General features: G+C 42.2%; 3 protein-coding genes across 6 annotated transcripts in view; 2 read left to right on the forward strand and 1 right to left on the reverse strand.

Annotated features, from left to right (window-relative positions):
- The first annotated feature begins 1554 nt into the window (after positions 1 to 1554).
- On the forward strand, positions 1555 to 6766 carry cldn2 (claudin 2). Of its 3 annotated transcripts, none has more exons than XM_041052147.1 (4): positions 1555 to 1703; positions 2347 to 2651; positions 2759 to 3089; positions 4357 to 6766. In XM_041052147.1, exon 4 carries the CDS (start codon positions 4365 to 4367, stop codon positions 5178 to 5180), a length of 816 nt encoding a protein of 271 aa, XP_040908081.1. In that variant the 5' UTR covers positions 1555 to 1703; positions 2347 to 2651; positions 2759 to 3089; positions 4357 to 4364; the 3' UTR covers positions 5181 to 6766. The 3 variants fall into 3 exon arrangements, with proteins under 3 accessions (XP_040908081.1, XP_040908080.1, XP_040908079.1); XM_041052146.1 differs by having other exon boundaries at positions 2347 to 2401; positions 2509 to 3089; XM_041052145.1 differs by having other exon boundaries at positions 2347 to 3089.
- Positions 6767 to 8144: 1378 nt separating this feature from the next.
- Positions 8145 to 13422, reverse strand: rbm41 (RNA binding motif protein 41). The gene is made up of 7 exons (XM_041052144.1): positions 13328 to 13422; positions 12376 to 12492; positions 11360 to 11561; positions 10773 to 10977; positions 9560 to 10074; positions 8544 to 8691; positions 8145 to 8447 (listed from the first exon to the last, which is right to left on the reverse strand). The coding sequence occupies exons 1-7, from the start codon at positions 13333 to 13335 to the stop codon at positions 8308 to 8310; spliced, it is 1335 nt and encodes a 444-aa protein (XP_040908078.1). The 5' UTR covers positions 13336 to 13422; the 3' UTR covers positions 8145 to 8307.
- An 830-nt stretch (positions 13423 to 14252) lies between these two features.
- The window catches only part of klf8 (Kruppel-like factor 8), a 55330-nt gene continuing 43085 nt past the window's right edge, over positions 14253 to 26497 (forward strand). For both annotated transcript variants that reach the window (XM_041051182.1, XM_041051183.1), the window contains exon 1: positions 14253 to 14588. In XM_041051182.1, coding sequence (XP_040907116.1) covers positions 14562 to 14588 — 27 coding nt within the window. In that variant the 5' untranslated portion in view covers positions 14253 to 14561. The remainder of the gene's footprint in view (positions 14589 to 26497) is intronic.

Here is a 26497-nt window from a genome sequence, read left to right on the forward strand (position 1 = left end):
GTGTGTGTGTGTGGATGTGTGAGCTCCTCTATGCTCCATCCAACATCACTGGTTAACAAGTGACCCTTGACTAACAGGTCAACCCTACCCTGCAAGCTCTGAGTGATAAATTGACACTAGATCAGTTTAACACAGGGTCACACTGATGCTCGGGGGCTGTGATGAAGGCTGACGGGGATTTGAAATTTGTTGTGTATAAAAAATATTTTTGACCCCACAGATTTGAGAAACTGAAGTCCCCTCTGCTGTTTTTAAAAGTCCAGCAGATCTTTTCATAGAGATTTCCTTTCATCAATTATTCATGAAACACTTTAATATTCTATAAAATGAAATAGTGGGAGCTCGGCCCATCCAGAAAATTAAAGCCATTTAGCTCAAGAGAGTTGCCCACCACCACCACCACCACTCCAGGCTGCTCCACTCAGCTTGAACACAGCAGGCTCTTTATCTCCATCTAGCGGCAGGAGCCACAGTCCATGTCCTCGTCCTTAGAGAGAGTCAGAACTGCTGAATTTCACACTTGGGTATTTTTCTTTTAGCCTGCAGATTTATTTCCTTTTCATCCATTCACTCCCATCTTTCTGTCTTTTCCCACATTGAAAGTTTTTGCTTTAACACATTCATATTCATATTCTTATTCATATTCAAGTAGCCTCTTGTCCCTGCTGTGAGAGAGCGCAGTGAATAGATCTTTTCAGTGGGTATGTTTAAATTGTACAGAAACAGGTAACAGGGTTAGATATTTAATATTACTTACATTAAAAAGCGAAGACAGGGCTACACATTTTTTGTGCTGTTGGGTAAAACCATTGATTTTCATATTTTTAATTAATTTGAAGAGCAACACACTCTTCTGTGGATTGGGGTGTTTCTTTTGGCGTATCTGTTAAATGCTTTTGGATAATAACAGCACTAACAGTAATTTAGGTTTTCACCTGATAACAGCGATTACTAATTTGCAAGTTTGGGGGCCCTCTGGTGGCTCTGGGTTTAATTTGTGCACTATATGGTCAAAAGTATGTGGACAGTCCAGATGCCTTTGGTTTGGGGCTGTTTTTCAGGACTTGAACTAGGCCACTTACTTTTGCTGAGGGAAGATCTTGACAATTTTTTGAGTGTGTCTTACAATAACAGTCAGGTGCCAGTATGAACATAGAAAGAGAACAGCGTCAAAAAGTGGGTGTAATGTTCAGATGTTTCCCTGTTTTGCTTTACAAAGTTACACCAACTAAAGTTTGCCTGATTTCGATGGTTATGATGTTCTGATTAACTTTGTGTATTGTGATATTCTGTGTTCCTTTCACTCATTCACAGTAACTGACCACCAGCCAGTACAACACAGGGGCACAGGCCTGACCTGAGCTGCCTCATTAATATGCAGTGTCTCCAGATAATGCCCCTCTGTGGTTCATAATAATGGCTCAGTGTTTCTGAGCGCGTGGACGTTGCCCTCTCAGTCTGCTTCATATGGGAAGTGACTGGATTACATGCTAATCCCATTATGATGCTGCTGCCATGTGAGGGCCCGTTCGAGGGATTAGAAACCAAAAGGGCTGAGCTTCAGAATTCAGATCAGCAGCAAACTGAGTGACTGCAACTGCTGACGCTGATACACACTTTGATGGCACATGTAAACAGTTTAGGTGACAATGACACTGACTGACAAGGGATCTTCATCTGACACCCTGAGGTACGCTGACATGGTAGGTATTATTTGTTTTTATAACATGATGTTTGTGATTTGAAATCAGCACCAGCAGTCTTTAAAATGACACTCCAGCCAACCTTTGATGGATGATAATGCACAAGCGGCAGCCAAGTTTGGCGTCAGCTTAAATGAGCTGTAAATTCACAGCATATTACAGCAGGGCAAAAATAGTTTTTGTATGCAGTCTGAAGGGTGCCATCCAAAAAATTCTTGAAATTTACATTGTTTCTGGGAAAAAAAAAATGGACAAATGGACAAATAAACAAATTAATGAAACAAAATTTGCTTTTAAAAGATGCATTAATTAAATCAAAGTAAAGAAACCAAAATAATAAATCTAATTCCTTACTCTGTCTTGAAATAAACAAAAATCAGGCTGCTTAAACACTCAATCATTTAAATGCTCAATGTTAGCATATGCACACTTTACTCTTATCAGGCTTCTTCTATACAAGTTATTATAGCTTATTTTGGGATCTATCTCAGGTAAACAAATATATATTCATCAGCGGCAGTGATTTTTACCTGTGTACAATAACCCCTCACTAACCCCTGAAGGAAACAGACTTATCAGTTTGTTAACATTTTACTGACAGAAGACTGAAAACTGACATCCTGAAACATATATTCTGTTACAGAGGTCTGCTCAAGTTTTTGATTTTGGGCCGAGCTGCTGCCGACGGTTTACCAAAGGTCTGTTTTGGAGAAATGACCAATGAGAGAATGATTAACCTGGCTGGCAAAGAGGATGTGTGTGTCACTGTCAGAGGTGTCAGTGTCAGTGTGTGTGTACATGACAGGAGGTGAAGGCCTGGATGAGGGACAGAGATCTCACTCTCAAACAAAGACAGCAGAACATCTGACCGAGACATAGACGAGAGACGGTTGGGGAGACAATGTTCAGAACACAGACAGTAACCGTGTCTGCTGTCCTGCATTATAAGTAGGTTTTAAGTAGCCTAGAAAGTCTTCTGCAAATCAAAGGATGATATTTCTTCTTAAACGGCATATGTTCTGAAAGCATTTTTTGGCTCTCTTGGTCCAATGCAGCCAGCAGAATAAGTGCCATTTAAAAGTACAGCAGCAGCACAACAGCTGTGACTAAGTCAAGGTCTGAGGAAGCAATCAGAGGCTGATACAGCGAGCAAGAAAAAAAAAAAAAAGAAAGAAAGCGACAACAACCACCAAGAACCAGGAGCAGGATCAACAGAAATACCAGCGGTGAATACAATCTGTGCAGGCTGCAAGCTCTGCTGTATCTTCATCCTCTACCTCCTCATCCTCTGCTCCACCTGCAACTTCAGCTCCTGCAGCAAACAAACAAAATCACATCCTCGACTAGTCCAGCATCTGGCTCTACCATAACCTGCAGCAGTCTCAGGTAATGCATGAATGCGGGCTGTGGGTGTATGGTACATACTGTATTATTAGATGACAAGATGTTTTCAGTGTATGAGGTACAAGCAGTATGTAGAATAATGTTGATGCCTCATGGAAATGGCTTGTTCCAGTAGTGTTATACTGTTATAAAAATGGGTGAACTACCATCAAGCAGCAGTGTATAAATGATGTCTGACAAATAGCACTTGCGTTTTCTAACCAGAGAGTTTAAAAAGAGAAAAAAATCATTGGCAGCCGCTTCACTGGTCAAAGACAATGTGCAAACTTTGGGGAACAACCTTGAAATAATGAAATGTTACACCGTAAACAAGCTGCACCACAGCACACAGGAAGAGCAGTCACAAGCTTAAACTAACCGGCAGTGATACTGCAGGAATTTCTGACACTTGCAATATCCACATAGCAAAAGCAACTGAGTATCAGCAAGCTGTGGCAAAATGGCTGCGAATGGCCATCTTCACAGACAGTGCTCTAAATATGTCGGCCAATTATTTGGCGTGGCTATGAGGTTAGCAAAGATTATGCTAGCTTTACAGTGTAAATAAAGCTTATCATCCAGTGTGGAGGACTACATATTTTATGAAATTAATTAAATAATAAGATTAAAATGGTAAAGTACATTGAGAATTCAAAAAAAGTTAAATGTTCATTTTGATCCAGTTTGCTTTTATTTGTCACTGCTGCCTAGCTAAATAAGCTTTAGCTAATCACAGGCTCACAAATATTAGCTCACAGAGCTATATATGCTATGCTATGCTATGCTATATTTAATATACATATCTGATCAGAAAATAGATAGTTAGCAAGGTAACAAAATTAGTTAGCCAAGCTGAAGCTACAACTTGACCGTAGTAAGTAATAACATTTAAATTTAGGGGGAAAAAAACTAATTTAGCAGATCCTTTGGTACATACAGTCCAATAAACTGACCTCAACAGAGCCCTTCTTTTATTATGCTGCTCTTATTTTTGGTGCTGACAGTCCTATATCCATTGAATGTGGGTTTAAATTGCCTTGAGCAACAGACTTTGGCTGACATGAAGCAGCAGTATTTGCTTTCACAGTTGTAGATATGAATTGGATGTTGGTGTGAATGGTATTTGCAAGTCAGAAAATTGGTAAGCTCCAGCACGGCACGATCTCCTTCCATTTTCTATGGACAAATTACTCTTTGTGGGAGCTGATCTCCCTGGGTCGGTTTCGTTTATCTCTTCTCTGTGTTTTCTTCTGGGTCTCCTCCATCACAGTTGTGGCCATGGCATCAGCAGCTCTGGAGCTGATGGGCTTCTTCCTAGGCCTGCTGGGAATGCTGGGCACCCTGGTCGCCACAGTGCTACCATATTGGCAGATTTCTGCCCACATTGGCTCCAACATCGTCACAGCCGTGGCCAACATGAGGGGCCTGTGGATGGAGTGTGTCTATCAGAGCACTGGAGCCTTCCAGTGTGAGACCTACAACTCCATGTTGGCCCTTCCCTCCGACCTGCAGGCCTCCCGTGCCCTCATGGTCATCTCCATAGTGCTGTCCATCCTTGCGATTGCCACTGCAACCCTGGGCATGCAGTGCACTATTTGCCTGGAGGGCTCAGGTGCAGTTAAGAGTCGTGTGGCTGGTGCCGGTGGGGGCTTATTTCTCACTGCGGGCTTTCTGGCACTTATACCTGTGGCGTGGACCACGCACGAGGTGGTCCAGACCTTCTACAGACCAAATATACCTTCCAGCATGAAGTTTGAGCTGGGAGAGTGTCTATACGTTGGTCTGGCGTCAGCTCTCATCTCCATGCTGGGAGGGGGGATGCTGTGTGTATCATGCTGCGAGGAGCAGGATGGCGGCCGTGGCAGACGGCATGGCGGAGGGTATCCATATCCAGCAGGCGTTGGCATGCCCAGCACAGGTGCACGGACGACCTCCCAGATTTACCGCAACCCCACCATGCAAGTGGGGGGCATCAACACGCCCAGCAGGGGGCAGACACTGGTACGCAGTGACAGCTCCCACTCGAGTACACATGGAGTCCAGGGAGCCAAGAAGCCCGCTGCGGCAGGATATGACATCACAGGATATGTCTGAGGTTACTGCCACTCCATCAAGTCTTTAAATATTGCTCTCTGACAATTTATGTTCAATTAAATGTATTTATATAGTGTATTTACTCAAATGTTGACATCGTGTGCCTGACGGAGCAACAAGCTGTCGTCTCTGCAGGTTCTGCAATCTGTGGTGGATTTTTTTTCAGCTTTTTGAAACCACAACTGTACAAACTATTTTAGAGTTATCGCTCTGTATCTTTTCTGAAGACTATATACTTTTAAATGTCTAAAAGTTCAGGTTTTTTTAAATGTAGAAACGTCATGAACTTATTAACCACACACATATCATTGTCATTACAGTACGGAATCCTGCCATTGATATTATCCCTGTGTAAAAAAACCAAGCAGACAAAAAGAATAGAATAGCAGAAAAATAATTGAAAACTGTGTAAATACAACATGTAAATGGTTTATGGAAACTTTAAAATGTAAACACAGGCTGTACATCCAGGTGTTTACATTCTAGGACTGACACTGACTGAGTAGATTCTGGTTAACATTTATTCATTTAAAATCTGCAATGCTGACACTCAACTATCAAACAAAAGAAAGTCCAAGTGTTGAGTCAAGTGACTCAAATGTCACTTGACTCTTTGAAGCATCTGTAAACATTCTAGTAACTAACTTTCACAGGAGTTTTCAGCATGAAGGCTGAAGTCAACCCTGCCATTTCTAATCTGAACTCCACAGAACACTTCTCACGGCACTGTCCCAGCTGAAGCTCTGGTTTTATTCACACATTGCAGTCTGTTGATAGTTTAGTGAGTCCACTTAAGTGTCCACATGCAGTGTAACCAAATCAAAATGTAACTGTGTGCCTGATAGTAGTTCAGAGACATTTCCAAAGATGTATTGTGCCTTGATATCATAGTGTGAAAGTGTTATGTCTGCTTGATTTGCAGACTGCCATCTGTAAAAAGTGCAAAGATTTGTTTTACTTATTCACTCTTCTACTGATCTGAGGATCTACAGTATGTGCACCTGCAAAAATGGGTTAATGTGGTGACTTGATGCAAAACATGCTTCACAGTACTGGACGCATCACCAAACCCCCCCCCCAAAAAAACAAAAATCTGCTTTGCTGTGTGGCACACAGCACACATAGCAGGAAAAGCACAGGTGGAATTAATATAATTGACGATTTAGGTGTCCTGGTTTTGCCATGACAGTGAGTCAGCACACACACAACACCAGCTAGTATTAGCATTATTAGTTACAGCTGTGTTGCTGCCTTGCTCTACCTAATTAACTTTGTGATGTTTAAAACTTGGTTCTTTAAAGAAATTTAGGCTTTGATTTGTTTATTTTGGGGGTTGGTCTGGCCTTTTATCTAATTACTGCTCTGAATTTCCTGAAAATCAAGGTTTAGAGTATAAAGGTGAATCAACTGCCATGTGAAGGCCTTTTTATAAGGCACTTGTTGAAAGATAAAGACTGCTGGTGTTACAGGTGACTTTCAACTGGTGTTTTTACTGTCGAGAATGGGAAAAAGATCACAGCCCTGAACTGAGGGCAAACAGAAGATTAACACAAACAAACCTGAACTAACGAAACCACTACTTTTGTCCGATCAATATGCAGTTTCAGTTTGCCTAACAGGTGAATCATGGAATTCACATGCTTCCTGTGTCAGCTTACAGTCACAAAACTGTGATGACACATTTTAGACCTGAGGCTTTAAAAATTGTTCGTCAAACATAAAACTACATTGGCTGAGGACTGGATCTTGATCCTCTTTCAACCATGTGATCTGTGGTACAGGTGGTAAGTGACAGCGTGCAGGTCTTTATTTGGGTCTGTGCTAACTTTATACTGGGTCTGAGAGGACCCAAGAACATTCTAATCGCATGAGCAAATTATTCTTTAGGCTTCATCATATCAGAGTTTGTGCATGTTGTATCACTGAGGTCATCGGCCCTGCAGGACTCCATGCAAGCTCTTCATGCTCCCTGTGGAAGATGCAGTGCAACGATGCAATGCAGTCTGTGTCGTCTTGAATTTCTTAGAGTAGATATTGTTTCTTGGGGTCAAGTGGGATACAACTTGTCAGACCAGTGAGGGTTTCTGTTCCTCGAGTTGGGAAATTCTTACATAAAATCCTGCAGACCACAGCTCCTGGTGTTCAAACCCAGAGGGAAGCTGGATTCTGGGACGGTCAGGAAGTGAACTGGTTCAACCAACAGACATTTGACCGAGAGAACACTACAGATAAGTGGACTAGGGACAGACATGCAGTGAGGCTGTGAGAAAGACAAACACAGTCTCAAAAACATACAGTAGATGCTCACGAGCAGCAGGGCCACGTGAACGCTCTCTGTGCCCTGGTGCACTGGGATATCCAGGGAGTAAATAAAATAGTATATATAAAAAAACAAACAAAAAACAAATTGACTTTAGGAACGTATTAATCACTATTTGCAAAGGTTTTGATTGACCACAAAGAATGCAGGACATACACAATATCAGTGTGAGGACAGAAAATAAGATAATAAGTGAGGTTACAGGGATTCTGCGTGTTCAGTGGCTGTGTGGATTCAGTCATTCAGGACAAACTTTAATGACTGAATGCCTCCACCTAGTGTCCAAAAGAAGAATGACACCAAAAGAAGGCCTGCACCTTCATGTTACCCAGCAGGGGAATCGGTTGATTTGTAGTCTGATTGTAAGTCACTGTGTATCGACCCAAATGAAAACTGAAAAAACTGTGTCTCTTCTGTAGTGTTCTTCATACAACCCAATAAACCATATAAATCTGAGCCTATACATAGCATGTCCCAGTAAGTGCATTTGTAAGATTGTACTTGTACTTGTATTATTACACATCACCTCCTTTAGTTTTTGTTTTTTTTTATGATGGAATTTTTAAGTCTGCTTTCTTAAATTGTCATAAATACTGTATTATCAAGATGGCAAGTTACTGCAAGTACACAAACTTCACAATTAATGGCAGTTTGGCATAAAACAAATATTTATTAATATGAAACAGGCAAAGATGACGACTTTTATCCGGAAAAAAATAAATAATTTACAATCACATCCATCTGAGCCTGTTATTCACCACTCTGGAAGATCCATGTTGTCATGTCATGAATAAACATTTTTTAGTTTTATTTCTTCTCCTCCTGCACTTCCTTATCCTTCTGTTTCTCCTTTTCCTGTCGCTCACGGCCAAACTCAACCACTAAAGGTTTCCCTAGCAACCGGTATCCATGGACCAATAGCAAGGCTTTCTGGGCCGTTTCAGCATCTGCCAAAGGAAAACGAATACACCTAATAACAGACCTATGTGTTGCATGTGCTGCATCCCTCCTTCATCTTTTGTATGTGAGAAACTGTTTCTCACCTGGCAGAGTGATGAAGGCCTGGCCCTTCATTCTTCCAGTCAGCAGGCGGTAAATGACTGGGGGCCCGTTCTCGGGCTCGAACCTGGAGAACAGCGCCACCAGCTGGGCCACTGACGCCTGTGCACTCAGGTTCTTCACGCACAGCACCTAAAGTGAGTCACATGAACACAAAAATTGTCAGTAAGTCACTGCAGAGACTTCATGGAGTGGGTCTGTCCACTCACTGCTTTGTCTTTCCAACACTGCATCAGGTACCACAGCACTCTGAACTCCTCCCTCTGTGGTTTTTGGAGAGCTGAGGTTATGGCACAGGCGTGACATTCAGATTGATGCATGCCATATCACGGTCATGCCATGTATGTCTGAGGGCGTGGTGTTCTGTTTGGAGCTCTGAGATGTGCTGAAGGAGAATGTAATTACAATCCACAGCAATTCTGCGCTTCTTTTCTTTTGACAGACTAAAACAGTTTTAATTTATGAGTTGTGGTTCTCAACCTGTGGATAGTGAAGGTTTTAAATGAATGATTTATTTCATTTTAATGCTTTGTTTTAAAAGCATTAAGATGTTAAAGGCGAGAACTGCTGGTGTGAGTGTCTGAGCGTGCTGCCGACATCAGCTTTAATTCAGTGCTGTGTCTCTTATGTTAGTCCTGTGAGGAAAGTTATTGAATTTTAATTTGTTGAATGAATGAATGAATGAATTTATTCATCAGTGCTAGTCTGATTAAATGAGATGTTACCACTGGCATAAAAAACTGGGGGTTAGATTTAAAATTAAAGTAGATACTCTGCTGTTAAATAAATAAACCACCCACTAAGATGGAAGTGCTTATGTGGTATATGGTGATTTAATATCTATTCTGGTAGCTATACTGGAGGGAAACATCAGCTAGGAAGCGCTAACTTACCTTTTACACACATTAAAACAATTTCTGAATCTCTGGACTGGTTTTAATCATTCTTTTTAAACGACAGTGACAAACACTTTGTGGTTACCAGCTGCAGTAGTTGTTACCTTGGACGGTTTTCCTGGCTCATAGTTTCGGAACCTCTGGATGCTCCGGATCCCTTCCTCAGATTCACGGTTCCGCAGGATTTCTTCATCTGTAATTATCTCAATCTCCCCTCTGACAGTCAGCGGTCCCCCTGAGCCCGCCTTCACCGCTCCACGCAGGCTGCCGATTGGCTGGTTTATTTCTATCTTTGTTGGAGCAGCTGGGTGTGTTTGCTCCTGTCTGTCCTGAGTGTGCTGCTGCTTTGATGTATCTGAACTTGACTCTGTCTGGCCTGATGATCTGCTGTTTTCAGATTGATGCTCAGTCGTGTCTTCAGATTGGTCACTGTCTGTCTGTGAGTGATGTGATTGGTCAGATACTGTTCTGTGTGTAGACAGGTGTGATGCTGCAGTTATTTCTCCTTCAGAATCCCGTAGTGAGGCTTGTTGTCTCTCCTTGCTGAGAACGTCTCTGTAGAGAGAGTCCATTGGATCGGTGGACGACGCCCCCTGCTGGCCCTCCTGGTTTTCTTCATCTGTGGAGAAAAATACAAAAACCCAAATGAGATCTTAGAGGGACTTACAGTGTAACAGCGACTGTTTTACCCAATTCCTCTCCTCTGTACTATTATTTAAATAGTTTTATTTATCCTAATATTAAATTCTGTCAGCACAGTCTGTTCTGATTTATTATTTCTTCTACTGTACTTTGTACTTTTACTCTATTCAGAAGTTGAAAGTTTGAAAATAAAAGCAACTGTTGCATCTCAGACAGGACAACAACAGCTGGTTCCTCACTGGAGTTTGCATGAAAAAACCACAACATATTTAAGATTTCTAAAACTGAGCTGAAGACGTATGGAGGCTGTAATTTAAGGCCTGGAATGTAGATAACATAATTTTACCTTTCTATAAACTTTGTTCTAAAACTGGTGTTCAAGAAACTCTATTCTGCTGTCAGAGTTTCAAACTGCTCTAAGTAAGAAACTTATTTACTGTAAGTACCTGGATAATTTTTTCTTTTACTTCTTTTATGTTTGGGAGTGAGAGGATTTTGTATGATTGCTGGGAGCAACAAGTCTCCTCTGAAAAAAATCCTTGTGATATCTTTTATTGTTTCACTATTTCACAAAATAAATAAATTAAATCTTGCTGCTCAGCTTGTCCCTCATCGTGGGTTGTAGATACACAGCACTGTTTAACTGCACCCCGATGACTGTCTTGCACTTCACACCTCGATGGTAAAGCGCGGTGAGGAAACCCAGGCGGTCATTTCCCTGGAACAGAGCTCGTTCGATCTCCATCTCCCGGCGTGAGAGTGGCTGGCTGGTGGCGAAGCGCTGTGGCCGGGATAGGAGCTCCGCCCTGGCTTCAATCTTGTCTCTGATTGCTTGCAGGCGCTGCTGCTTCGCCCCCGGAGCTGCGCACACACCATGGGACTGTGTGGGCACAAAGTCAGGGGTCAGGCATTAGTTTGATATATGAGGTTTATATATAGTACGTGTATCAGTGTTAACAACTTAGATTTGGCCCAGAAGTATACATGAGTATACAAGCATATTAAAGTATACAAGCATACATTTAGGTGTCTCATTCATCTGTTGTTTTAATACTGAGTATGGAAATCATATGTCACTTTTCCCCAAATGAAGAGTAAATAGGAATTTAAAAGACAACCAAAAAACACACACAAGTATTTATTACACACACTGACTCAAAAGGTGAAACCAATACGAGCCAAAAGTCTGCACACAGAGGGTAAAAGAATCAAACCCAGCTCCTGCTGCTCTCCAGCATCTCTCTGTCTCCACCAGGTTTTACCTTCTCCGTCACCTCTGGTGCGTCTCTGCTCTGCCACAGCTGGATCTCAGCATCAGAGAGGCCCAGCTCCCGCAGGCTGGTCAGCTCCTTCTCCCCATCCTGCAGGGCCTGGAACTGGGACAGACTCCTCACTCCAGATGCCTGCTCCCCAAACGGCCGATAGAGTGCTGCGGGGGCGAAGCACTGCTTCTTGGCAACACATCTGTAAGGCAGAATTTATTCCAAAATGAGATCAACTGGAAGACTGTTTTGTGTAAATGATGTGTACATCATGCAGGATCCACTCACAGCTCTGTCAAAAGCAGCTGTAGCCCTATGAAAGACTGGTTTTAAAGGGACACTTTCAAAGTCACATGGCCTAGATGTTGTTTCTGATGTTTTACAATGAGAAATTGCCGATAAAAAGATGGCTGCGTAGGAATCTGTAGCCCTGAGGGTTGTCTTAGAAAATCCTCCAGGCTGCTCTGTGGGACTCTGTGAAGGTAACATAACAGAGAATCTGACTGACGCTTTTATCCAAAGCATCTCGGAGCAGCAAGAGTGTGGGATTTTTTTTTTTCTACAGCACAGAGAGCTCTGGTGAGGATAAAGCCGCAGACACTGCTTTCTTTTCCCACTGAAATACACATGAGCACACAGGCAGGTAGCAATAAAATATAAAAATGTAATATAGAAATAAAAATATGAAATATAAAAGTGTAGGAGGTAAGAAGGAAACCTGATCCTAAACTCAGTTTATAAATCAAACTGATCTTCACACAGATTCATGTTTTGTGCTGGAAGCTCAACTGGTGTATTATCTTTTTTACAATAAACTATACAAAAAAACAGTAAAATAGTTCAAATGTCTGCAGTAAAAATGACTATAACTACGGTGCAAAAACACATACTAATAATTTGTGGCAAATTATCAAGGAATGACTGTGAAGGTTTGGAAATTGTTTTGTTCACATATTATCATGTCATATTTTAATGGGAAACCCATCGTCTGGAGATATAAACAGATGGTTTCTGACCGGTCAATGTCAACGTCAGTGTGGAGCTGCTGCAGCAGGAGGCTGTGCAGCTGTCTCTGGCCCTCTGTCTCCTGCTCCTCCAGCAGCGGACCATCCTCACAGGATCGCCGGCTCACTCTGACAAATTTAAAACAGAGAGACATGAGTTCAGACACGCTGTGGATGCTGATATAACAGGAGGAAAAGGACACAACCTCCCATAAACTAGTTTATAGTACCACTAACCTAACTGTTCATGTGTCTTAACTGACAAAAATACAGCACACTAGACAAAGGAGATTTTTGTACAAGTGAATAGCAGTTAATACATAACTTCTGTCACAGGCAAAGACAATGAGGGTAGATCAATTATTCTGCCAACTACTTTATCCATTCAAATTCCTGACAATTGCCTGAATCACAACATAAAATTAAACGTTCCTTGATAATGAATTTAATCCATATCGCCCAACTCTGTGCTAGTCTGACGTGAACTATGGACAGATGTAAATGAAAAGCTGTACATTTGTCTTTTCAGTTGCTCGGTGGAGGTCTAACGTTACTAAGTAGTGAAGGCTAACGTGTTTCTATTCTATTTAACTTCTTCATTTTGTTTCATTTCTCTGTAATTTCCTTTACTTGACCATTAACAAGCAAGTACAGAGCTTCGGGACGAGGACAGCAGCCAAATGTCCAATTCGACGTATTTTAAAATTAAAACGTGCGAAGCAAAACACGGGAGCCACAGAGAGCAGCCGCCGCTACCTTCGGTGGCTGCTGCTATCTCCATGACAACAGCGGTGCCAGAAGTAGATCAACTGATCGACGTAAAACGCACGTAACGACTTTAAACTATTATTTTATGGTAACAATAAAGTCATAGCACGTCTAAAACCAAACCAGTGTGGTTCAAGTGCCACAGTTCTTATAATTTGACCGGTATGTGACTCTGATAGATGAAAATACTGTTTACCTTCGCATGCTTCCGCGTTGTGCTCGCAGTTCCGGTTTGGCGGGGGATTATGGGAAATGTAGTAAAAAATACCGACATGAACCATAATCAACATAAAGCTCCGTTTCATGGTTAGATTCAATGAAAATAATACGCCAACCTAGATTTAGGGCATTTTTGGGGTGGAGATGGATCCGTACGTTTTGTGTTTAGTGCTGAAATTATAATTAAAAACAAGAAAAATAAAAAGCTTATACATGGTGACCAGATGGTGTTGTTTTCAGCTGTCTGGATTTATGTTGTTCTCTCAGTGGAAATCCACATATGTCCCAACAGGCTGCATGTATTTTTTTCTGTTATGAAATATTATTAAAAAAAAAAAAAAAAAACATAAAACCTTTAATATACCACACCCTATTCTATTACTGAGGGTGTGGTTAAAACCGTGTTTTTCCACCAGAACTGGCTGTCTTCCCTGCTTTATCAAACAGAATGCTGCAAAGCCATACTGAATATATTCTCTACATGCTGCCCCCCCCCCCCCCCCAAGCCACCCACTCAGCTTAAGTGTCCTCAATTAGCCTGCCGGCTGACGTCAGTAAGGTGACATGGGTGCTTCTCTTCACCATCTCTGAGCTCGCTGCTGCAGCATGGCATTAGTAGGTGGGGGTACATGGATGGCGGGAGAGTGGCGGTGGCGGTGGTGGATGCATGCAATTAAAAATTCTCATGCACAAGTGCCCGGTTCTGCTGCTGCTCCTCTCCTCCTGCACGCCTGCCTGCAGCCAGCGTCGGGTCGCCGGCAGCTCGGCTTGTCTCCGCTCCTCTGCAGGGCTGCAGGGCTGCGCAGCTCCTGACTGACAGAGAGATGAGGGGTGGGGACGCAGGGTGGGGTCACAAGCAGGGAGAGGCGGAGGAGGAAAAGGCAGAGAGAGAGAACCCAGCCCTTGAATACACGGCAACAACACGCCGACAGAGAGAGAGAGGGAGAGGCACAGAGAGACTGGCTGTTTTTTGGGGGGAGCAAAAGGAGCCTTCGACGCTGCGGATATGAATTGAAAAGAAACACTGGAAGAGGCAGGGATCGTGTTGCTATATCCCGAAAATTTACTGTAAAGGTGGAAAACTAGTCCCCTACACCCTCCTCTCTCCCAAACAGTTCTTATTCAGATAGAGCTACACCCAAAGCCCCGACCGACCCCCTCCTGCTCCTGCTGCTCCACCCCTCCGCCGCTGCACCGCTCCGGCAACCGAGATGCACACGGAGACCCGTAACAAGAAAGTAAGTGCACGTTATTGACTTTGCCCTGGTCAATGAAGAAAAGACACATCTACCTGTGCGGATGATCTGCCTGTACACAAGCAGAGTTGACACTTGTCAGCTCAACATGTGCCAAATATATGAATGTCAGTGAGTGGATGTGTCTCTTAACAGCCAATTGCAAGTGTATCCTTGCAGGCAGGCAGTTTATTTTGCAATTAGTGGAAGAGTTTTGTAACAGCGACCTCATTGCATTGCAAGAACATCATGCTGAGAGCACAGTCGTTTTCATGGTTAATACGGAAACCTCTCTGTCTCCCCCCTCTCTCTCTCTTTCTCTCTCCTCAGTCTCTGGTTTTCTCTCTCTGTGTGCGAGGTTAGTTCAGGTTCAATTTTAAATGCTCTGTGATCTCTGAGAGGCAGGAAGGAAACGGAAGGCAGAAACTGCAGCTTGTAGGACACCATCTTAGCTTTTAAAGGGCCAGCAGCCTCCTCTGAAACGCACAAACACACAACCCTGGGAAGCAGCCAGGTGCACTGCCTCCAGCTACACTCTTAAGGGCCCCGCTGCCGACTTGTGCCTTTAAATGAGTCTCGCTTCAACAGAGTATGTTTATGTGTCAGTTCGGCTGGCAGTGTAGTCAAAAAGCAAAATGAATCTGGCATGTGATCAGAACTGTAAGGGAATACAGAGCTGGGAGCAAACATCGGTGTCTTCACTGCAGCTCTGGGTCTGTTTGTCTGGTGGTTTGCAGGGAGGATGATGGAGCCAGTTCACCTGTGAAAGAAGTGAACTTTGACCTGCGAATTTTGTGTGACCAACCAAAAATGACAGTTAATGTTTGTTTTTGGTTGATTCTAATAGTTTAGCTGCAGTTTCTACAGCACCTGGTTACACACCGCAGCATCTCTGTTCATTTTTTGTTTTATTTTATTCTTTTACTGATTAGTTTTTGTGTTGGCATCACATCCTGTTTCAGTGTGTGGTGCTGCTACAGACAGCTATTTTAATTATAGATTGGTCTGTTGATTATTTTTGTTTATTAATCAAATAAATGTTTAGGCTGTATTTTGTGGAAGTAATTAAACATGCTCACCACATTTTCCCAGAGCCCAAGGGGATGTCTTCAAATTTAGGGCCACAACTTACAATCATTTTCATTATTGATCGATCTGATGATTATCTTCTCGATCAATCAGTTAATCGTTTGGTCCATAAAACATCAAAAGACACTGATAAATGCCCATCATGATATCTATAGTGTAAGGAGATCTCATTAAATGTCTTGTTTTGACCAACAAACAGTCCAGACCCCAAAATATTCAGTTTGTTATAATGTAAGACAAAGAAACGCTGCAAATTCTTACACCGAAGCCACCAAATCTTCACCGGAGTCACCAAATCTGTCTTTTTTGCCTGAAAAATTACTTAAATGGTTAATCGATTATCAAAACAACAGATTCATTATCTTTCAATCGACTAATCATTGCAGCTATACAATGACACAGAACAGAAAACACTATAAAGCCCTCACATTATATTTATGTGTTTGATAAATTATTTATTAATCACAAAAGTAATCTGACATGAGACACAAGTTGGGCTGAGTCCAAATTATTTTCAGGCTAATCAGGACGGGCAAGGTCGCCTTCTGTTGCTCGGGTCTTGTATCTGTGTGTGTAATACCCGAGTGGATCTGAGCAGACTCTATATCAGATCCGATCATGTGGTGTGGCATAATTATTGCTTTCTTTGTTTTGAAGGCAAAGGGAGAGTATGATTACAGAGTGTGAGTGCATGAAAAATGAATTTTTGTATCTATTCACATTTTGGACCTAAGTTTTGGACATTTAGGTCCAGTTATCCTCAGGACCATCATCATCAGTGTTTCCCATACATTGATGTATTTGTGGTAGCTCGCCATAATGTTAACACTGACGGTCACATATTGATTATTTATTTATTTTTTTTTTTACTATTTCAAATGGTTGTGCATGGCCATCAGGAGCACTGGGAGAAATCCGGCTGCACCAGTGGGTCGGTGGACCGCTCTGTGTGCCACACTGAGAGGACCTCACCGACCTCACTGACCCGACCCAGGCCACCGAGGTTTCTTATTTGTTTGACAGAACGTGAAGCAGTGGAGCTGTATACATTGTTCAGATAATTCTTCACACAGTACTTGGCAATTAAAATATTTGCAGTCGAGCACCTTACATATGGTATTATTTAATAATTAATTTGTACCTGCCCCATTTTTCTCCCATTTCTTTCAAACGCACCAGAAACATTAAAAACATGACTTATCATTACTACATATCAGTTTTTCTTTACAACAGTGACTGTAAAAGCTTTCACAAACATTTAATGTGAACAGTTATATACATTTTAATGTTACATCAGTCACTTGAAAATGACAAAGCAGACATTTATTTACACTCTTTAAACACCACGGGTTATTCCCTTAAGTTATGTGGTGTTCCATTACTTGTTCAGATATTAGACGTTAATGTAAAACTGAATAAAAAACAGCAGGTAAGATGACTGTAATGGGCCACTTTATCACAGAAGTGATAAAGTGTGTGAAATGTGAGGGGACTCTTTATCATTGTTTATTAATTTCTTGCTTTAGACGAATGTATGAAAACACTTGGAAAACTCTTTCATTCTATCTTTGTGTTTCTGCCTTTACCTTTGGCCCAGATAATTATTTTTTGACGCTGTGGGAGTGGAAATCAATGTCCTCTTGTCATAGTTCAAGTGCTGTGATATTGGAAGTGTAGTAGTGTGTGAGTGTGTGTGTGTGTGTGTTCTGGATCAGCTGGGCTGTGGACTTGAGATCAGGGTCAGCTGTACATTCCTGGCCAAGGCATCAGCAGCAAAGGGCCCTTGAATACAAAGTCTGCCTGTGTGTGTGTGTGTGTTGTACACAGTAGACAATAATTAACTATGCTGTACAAAATTTGACCACACTACTGAGACAGTGGATGTTGTGTGTATGTGTACCTCCTTCTAAACTACTCACACTCACATACATGCACGCACACAGGGAGACACACACCTGACTGAGTTGTCAGGATGACACAGATGGGTGGAGGGACCAGAGTCAGCCAGTTGTTGCCAGCCTGTCACCCCAACCCACAGAATTTTGTTAGAAAAGCAGTTGACTGAGCAGCAGTTCTCTGGTCAGATCGACTCAAAAAACAAAACTAAAAACAACAAGTTTTGCCAACGCTTGCCATGCCAACGCTGCTGACAAAACTATGCCTACTGCAAAGAGTACTGTATTTTCTCTGATATTTTCTTGCTTCTATGCAACCACTGGTTTCTTTTAATTTCAATACACTGTGAAAATTTGCAGAACAACTTGCAGAGACTTGTAGAAACAGCTGTGCATAGGTAATCTGTCAAAGCGAACCGTCAACTTTGTCTTTTGTCTAGTGTTTTTATTGTTGCATGGCAATGCAGCGAACAGCACAGACTGAAAACGCACCGTTTTAGGAAAATAACCTAAATGCACTTAGCCTTAACACAACTTTCATGTTTGCTTATTTTTCTTGTCATCTGGGTTTGATTTTTCAATTATGTAAATTTGCTCTGAATTAGACTTCAGCTCGGGAACCAAAACATCCAGAAACACCGCTGTATACTTACAAATTATCTCTAAATGGAAGTATGTCAGACATTTAAGAGTTAAAATGTATATGTATAATTAAAATTATTAATTTTGACGTCAGAATTCAGTTCAGAGCCACCAAACTGTGACAGAATTTGCAGAGAGGACATTTAATCTCTCACTGAATCCACTGAGCTACGGTTACACTTCTGTTCTGGTGACTTCAGAGGGATCATTGATCAGGTTACCAGTATGAAGGCTGAAGATGAAAACTGTTTTTTCGATTTGTTTTCTAAAATGTTTCACTCATTATTGTCACACCAGAAAGTTTCAGTGTCCACTTTCTAAGACGTTTATGCATTGACATTAACTACAGTGTTAGCTTCCTGCATTTTACACAGTTAAACTTGATGTAAAAGTTTTGCGTGTGTTTCACTTCTCCAGCGATGACACTCAAATGAACTGAAATCAATTTGCAGGTTGGCTTTTAACTGACCTGTGCAGATGATGTCATGTCAAGCAGACGTATTTTCAGCAGCTGCGTGGATCTAAATTCAGGGACCCAAAGCATTTTTCTCAAACTTAATTCTCATAGAGTGAGAAATCTGTCATACCAGACACTCAAAAAAGATTTCTACTCCCACAGTAGTCAAATATAGATCAGAATACAATGCATCTGCAAAATAGGTTGGGTTTCCCGGCATGCAGCTGAATTCCAGTCTAGGCCTAGCTGTTGCATTATGCTCCACTTCTGAATGGAACCAGTTCTCACCAGTGTGGATGTTTATTATGGGATTGTTTTGCACAGATTTTCTCCGGTTGAATTCCATTTTTCTTTCTAAGTGTGAGTGGCTTTGCTGAACTGAATGTCAGCAGTTGAGCAGGAGTCGAACAGTTGAGCAGTGATGTGTGTAACACGACAGTGTTTCAATCAGCCATTATTGCACCATAGAGTGAATTTTGCACTATTAAACCGTCAGTTTTAATGTCCACAGAGTTATTTGAAGAGGAATTACTTTTAGTTTTAGTATCTGGCCCCAATGCTTTGCAACAATGCACCCGTTTGCATTATTGGAAAACTTCTTTTTTTGGCCTCGGTGAATGTGACCCTGGTGTACCTAACTGAAGTAGAAGGCGGTGATGTAGTTGTTGACTGGGAAAGTAGATGCACTGAAAATACACCACCTGATCACAAAGATGGACTTGGCATGCGTTGGATGTTATTAATCGATTCTTTGTAACGATGTAGAAGTATCTAGGGGTGCATTCGTAATTTAAAGGCACCTGTGACCTGGAGATTAGGACTCTCATGCTTCACTGACTGAGTTAAGGGCTCTCTAATAAGCATGCTGTAAGTGTTTTCCAGGTGGTGAGGAGGTGTCAGAGCTAACTGGCTCACTGCACTTTTCCATTTTCTATTTTATGTGATGCTCTTATTCGGAGTAATTTACGGCGTGTGCAGCAGTACAATAAGCTTCAGTTCCTCAATCACCCGACATTAAAAAGGACCAGCAGGGACGGTGTGCTGACAGAAATGTCTCTGTGACCAGCAGATGAGATGGAGAGTTGTTAGGAAGAGAAAGAAAAGCCGAAAAAAAGAGGAGAGGAGAGAGGCTGACATGTTCCCTCATGTTTGCTTGTTTCAGTCTTTAACCAAGGTTTTTTTTGGTGTGTATCAGGTGGTGAACCAACCCATCTGGGTGGATGACTGCTTAGTTGGCCAGCTAGCTGCCTGATTGCTTATGTGTGTGTCTGTGCATGTGTGTGTGTGAGACAGGCGAGATAAATGAGAAAGGTATGAAGACACGGTTTGAGGAATGGACTGGGTGCGTTCGGATCATCACAAGGGTCATTCCTGGCGGGTGGCGTTTTGCTCGGGTCATTCAGTCTCTGAGTCACTGAGAATTAATGGGAAGCACAAAGGCTGGAGAGCAGAAGGGAGGTAATCTGCGCTTTTCATTAGTCTGTATTACACTGCAGAGCCAAACAGAGCTGCACAGACACACAATTTTCCATATTTTCTTAGGCACTGCATTTATTACAAGGACACAGTGAAATAAAATTAAATCTACAGAGTAAGAAACGACAAAAGAAAACCTTAGTCTATCTAAGTGTCCTTCATGTTTCTGAAAAATTATATTTTATAGTATATTTTGACCACATACTGTACCAGTAGGTTCAAATATAACTAACTAAGCCACTAAGGGCTTTAATAACAAGTTAGGGTACTCAATAGTGGGGAAAACAATAGAAGTCAGTATTCGCCAAAGCCTGAGAACTGTGAGGCAGTTTGTGGGAGGGAAGGAAAAGATAAGATTGTGTGATAAAACAAAAGAGAAACACTGACACAATAAAAGTGCAATCAGTGACGCATCATTTCATTTATGCTATCCAGGGTGGGGTTATGGCGTGCATCGTAACGTATGCCAGACTTGATCTAGGGCTGGAATGCGACATGTCACAGAGCCTGGACATTTGAGTCTTTCTGGGGTTCATAACATTTGTTACAGGAGGAACAATGAAAAGACAAATTCGCTTAAGGTGTTTCTTAGGTGGGAAAAAAAAAGCATCAGCAGGGTGCAAAGTAATTAAAAATACCATTTGCTTCAACTGAGAGAAGCCTCTTCCATTAGAGCCATTAACAAAGCAGGGATGTCACGATGCCAGAAATTTGGTAGATACCATCACACACACACACACACACACACACACACACACACACACACACACACACACACACACACACACACACACACACACACACACATATAGTCAGTTGGAAAGCAGTAGTTTAAATTGACTAACATGGTGAAAGGCCAGTAGTGTTAATCTTTTCATTTTGATACTGTAATGATGGTAGCGTACTAATGTTATGAGCACCAACTCGTGTTATGAGCCGGTGCAGCATCCTTATTACAAAACATGTGAAATCACAGTCTTTCACTTTCCATTACCAGCTGGAGTTCTTCTCAGTGGTTTAGTTGCATTATAGCTTTCTCTATGAACCCCTGGGTTCATAGAGGGTTTTGTGAGGTGGCTAAATGTATGGTGGGATGCTGGAAGGGCAGCAGTCACACATGGATGAAAACAGGCAGGAAGTTACATTTTGCTAGTATGCACCAAACTCTGTTCACATTTTTCAAATGGGCCTGTTTTTCGTGGCTTGTGGTTTCGTTGTTTGGCCCTTTAGCTTCAATTAAAGGAAGCGTTCTGTTATGTTTTAGACAATAATGTCCTTCCAACTTTGTAGCAAAAGTTTGTGTTTAGCCCTTTCCTCTTTCAACATGACGGCGTCCCCATGCACAAAGCCAGCTCCATAAAGAAATGGTTCTCTGAGCTTTCTAGGGTGGAATAACTTGACTGACCTCAACCCACTTCAACACCTTTGGGCTGAACTGGAACTGATGCGAGTGGCGGCTGCGCATTAATGGCCATGGTTGGTTTTGGAATGAGATGCTGGATCGCTCACATATGAGTGCGAAGCTTGGGGATCTGTGTGCTTTTGTGTACTGTTAGTGTAGGTAAGGAAGAGGGCGGAACTTCCTGTTTTGACAGAAGATACATTGCATTAAAGATTGGTCTGAGCTTTGTTCAAATCTGGGGGGATGATGCATCGTAACACTGACCGATCCACACTGTGTCTGCATTATTCATGTAGGAGAACATGTTAGACATGGGGTTAGACAGACTTTCTTGCCTTGGATTCAGCAGAGCAGTGCAGGGGGGGAATCAGAGTTGTTGGTGGTGCCACTGTGTTTTTTTTTTTTTTCTGTGTTTGCTGGGCAGCCTTGCTAAGGCTGGCCTGCCCCAGGGTTTTGGGCTATTTATAGAGACACAACGCTGTTTATATGGTGAAGGCAGAACAGAGTGGAGCTGGCTGATTCTCCTGTCATGATACCAAAAATTCAACCTTGGACACCGTTTCTAAGTTCAGCATCTACACATTTGAAGATTGCCTACTATAAATACCATAGCGAACGAGAGTAAGCATCAAGCAGTGTGTGTCCATGCAAGAGCCACCATCACACAGTGTTTCTCATCTGCTTCACAACCTTGAACAGAATTGAGTCCTGGACTGAAGTGTCTTTGCTGTTAAATGTAGCTGAAAAAAACCCCAAAATAATTGTGTCACCTTGTCACCAGTGTGTAGTGTGAATACAGTCATGGTGACAAACAAATCACAGCTTCATCTCACGGACATGTGGGTTGGATTCCACCAGTAAAATGAGAAATATTAATGGACATTGCTCAAATCTGCTGGGCTTATTTGCTCTGTTTTAAAGTCATGTTGTGAGATAAACTGTCCTGCGTCTTATGCGAACTCAGAGTGTTGCTACACAAGTTCAGTATTTGTGAACAGATCTGTTCACAAAATAGTTCCTTGTTCTACTCTTGGCACACGTTTTGTTAAACAGTTTTAGGGGAAATGGGATCCAGTTCAAGTCATGATGGACTATTTGACTCTGTTACAAGATGTCCAGACTGAAGCACTACACGGCTAAGAGGCATACTGCCGCTCTGTCTATTGCAGGCCTCCTCCTCCTCCTCCTCCTTATTTTTCACTACTACATTCTACACAATCACACCATCTGGAAGTGACATTGAACTGGAAACTCTTGGCTGTGTCTTTACTGTTGTTCTGGTTCTCCCCTCCTCCTTTGCTCTGTTGGGTCATGGTTTCTCAAGCTCTGTGGTCCGTCTCAGCATCAGCGTCATTTCTGTTAACTGGCTGACTGGTTCTGCGTGGATTTAAAGATTAGATTAAGTTGGTTGGCTGACCTGCTCGTTTACAAGCTGAGTTGTTTTCTGACCATTTCATTGATTGTTGGCTGTCGTTTACTGTCTTGTTCAGCTGTTTGATGAATATTGTTTAGCTCACAGGCTTGTTTACTGGTGCAGTGAGTGACTGAGTAACCAGTTTACTCATTGACTGAGTGTGAAAGTGCACTTTTATGCAGAAATTCCATGCATGACAAAGGATAACACACATTCAACATGCGCTTGACCCTACATACCAGACTGCTGGTCACAGTATTTACCTGTGACCCGGAGTGTGGTCACTGGAGTTCACACAAAACCCTATGGTCCACAACTGAAGATTAATCAGGATGGATTTTTTTTTTTTTTTTCTTTTGGCTGAGATTTTGAGATATCTGTCTTTCAGTTTTCCGACCCGAACACAGTGGAGTTGAAAGCTGTTTGTCTAACATCAGGTTAAAATTTTAATTTGTCTTTTATGACCAGTTAATTCCCATCAGACCTGTGCTGTGTTTAGTCCTAATTAGTAAATGTTAGCCTGCTACCCTGCTAAAATAAGATGGTAACCATGGTTAACATTATGACTGCTAAAACATTAGCATGTTTGCATTGTCAATGTGAGTAAATTGCTAAACTTAGCATTTATCTCAAAACACATCATGATCATGTTTGTGTACGAAAGCTGACTGGTGAGCCTTTCTCTGGCTAACTGGCTGCTCCACTTCTGACAGTTTATCATTGGGTTGGCTGGCTGGTTTTTATGGTGGTGGCGTGTGTCAGTGCTGTTAACGGTGCGTGGTGTGGCTGATGTTTGTGGAGTTGACGCCCTGAGTCTTCTGCAGCAAACAATACCAGCTCTAATAGTGGCAGCAGAGTTTAAGTTTATCTGAAGGTCATGAAGCTGCTGAGAGTTTGTCATGTGAGCTGCTGCTTCAGAAAGCACGGCTTTGTTAGGACTCTGTGGTTTATAACAGCTCACGTCTCTTCTATTTCTGTTTCCCGCTTGTGTTCTCGAGCATCTCCTCCTTTCTGCTTTCGTCTGTCTTCTCCTCCCCCTGCATCAGTCCCCCTCTGCTTGCCCTCCACTCACATTCTGCATGAGATAAATACGGATTTCAGTCATGTGTTGATAATGCGTTTCTGTGCTATATCAGTGCTGTGTTTGTAAACTATCCAGCCACATGAATCCAACCTTGTTTAAGAGCTCCGAGCCAAAGAGTTAATATCCGTTTTGAGATTTTCTTTCCTTTTACAAAATGCTGACGGCCCAAAATATTTCAGTCCATTCTTGCAGTTGAGTATTATTCCTTTTTCCAAAGGTATTTGCAGCCTTGGTTGGAAGCTTACAGTTTTGGCATTTGCTAAACTCAAACGCACTAGTAGACCTGCTTACAAACTGTAAATCGAACGCAGCAGGAATGTGTGTAGAGTGTGAATTCTGCTGTGGTAGATTGGAAGCTTGCAAAGTTTCCTGGCAGCGTGCTGCACTTCCAAAGAATCCTCACAGGTAATTATATGTATGAACACGCACGCACACACACACACACACACACACACACACACACACACACACACACACACACACACACACACACACACACACACACACACACACACACACACACACACACACACACACACACACACTGCATCTGGAGATTAGATCAGGGGAAGTGTGACTTTAACCTGGAACTTGGATTGTGTACTGGTGTGTATGTGTATATCATAATTATTACACAGAGCCAAGAATAAACAATTAGTTGAAATGATTGATATGGATCAAAAAATAGAATAGTCGCATTGATAAGGTGTAATTACTCTGTAAAAGTCTGTGATGTTAACTTTCTGAACTGTGTCAGCAGCATGTTGGTCTAACAGTTGATCACTACAACAGGTTTTTCAGGCACACCGCAAGAAAATGTCACCTGTAGCAACAGTAGGAGGAAAGTTTGGGTGATGAATACAACATAATAATCTGAACTTAGAACTTGTGTATCCTTGGTGCTAAGATTTTTCAGACTTTTTTTCTATGTTTTTCTGAGTGACTCTGTGTTTTCTTGGCAGAGCTTGGTGCGGTGGCTCTCCCACTCCGTCATTAGACTTCCCACATGAGCTAAATTTTTTTCACTCCGAGCTTAAGTCGGTCTGAACACAATGGCTACACGGTAGGCCTCGCTAAGTTCTTGTGGAAACAAGATATTAGACAACACTGACCAAGGGGGAGATCAGATCGACTTTAGAACTGCATATGAAACGAAGTCACTCACTTACTTTAATTAGACCATTGTGATGGCACAGTCAGGGAGTTGATGCAGGAATATCCTGCAAAAAAGTCGGAGCTTGCTCAAACATTCTGTATTGACCAATCAAATGTGTGCAAGTGCACATTTTTTGAAATGAAGTGTAATAGTTTTATAAACGGCAGTGTACAGTGATTTGGTGTTGGATGAGACTTTGTAATTCATGGCTCTATTACCAACCAGCCTTCACAGATTTAATCTAGAGCTGCAACGATTAGTCAGTTAGTTGCTAATTGATTAGATGATTGACAGAAAATTAAATTGGCAACTATTTTAATAATCCAGTTTCTGACATTTTATAGACCAAACAATTAATCATTAAGATAAACAGCAGAATAATTGATAATGAAAATAGTTGGAAGTTGGAGTCCCAATTTAATCACCTCTCTGGGACATGAAAGAATACTTCACCATCACTACCACAGCTCCTTATGTTTATTTAAATTGGAGGGATTTTCCAGCTGATGTTGGTGAAGTTACCTGAAACTAATTCAGCTATTATGCAGGTAATATTCAGCCCTCATGTACCATTACATATAGCTGCCATAATATAATGTTGGTGGCTCTTTGGATTCTTGGACCACACCCTAAAGCAGATTTAACTAAAACTGTAGGAAAGGGAGCCTGATGTTTATGTCAGGAGTTAATACTCAACAAACAGAATTCACCAGCCATCCTCTGGTTAGCAAAGAGAGAGGAGACGCTTTGGTACTGGATGTTCAAGGGAGAGGAACAGTGCGCGCGCATGTGTGTGTGTGTGTGTGTAGGTTCATTATTGGAGGGCTGAGTGTTGCTGAATGTGTGCGTCTAGTGGGAATGTGTGACTGTGACTTATGTGAATGAGTGTGTGTGTGTGTGGTGTGGTGGGAGGGTGGTGAGGGGAGGGGCCTATGGGTGTATATGTGTATATTTGTGTGTCTGTGTGCATCTGTGTGTGTCTGTGTGCCCTTGTACACACACATTCTTCTCAGTGGGCTCCTGTGAATGTTTGCTGCATGCCAAAGTGCATGCCCGTGTTGACGCACTTGTGTGTGTGTGTGTGTGTGTGTGTGTGTGAGCGTGTGTGTATGAGGATATTGGCCGCGTCACCTCAGATTAGGGCCTGATGTGGTGGTGGCGGCGGCGGAGAGTGACCCCCTACCAACCACGCCACAGTCATTAACGGGGGGAAAAGAATCCCGTCGCCATGGCAACCGTGGCCGCTCTGCCAAAACGGCCACAATGAAAAGAAAAGGGGACGTGGGAGGGGAAAGAG

Source organism: Toxotes jaculatrix, chromosome 12, assembly GCF_017976425.1.
Source record: "Toxotes jaculatrix isolate fToxJac2 chromosome 12, fToxJac2.pri, whole genome shotgun sequence".
In the NCBI taxonomy this organism is placed as follows: domain Eukaryota; kingdom Metazoa; phylum Chordata; class Actinopteri; family Toxotidae; genus Toxotes; species Toxotes jaculatrix.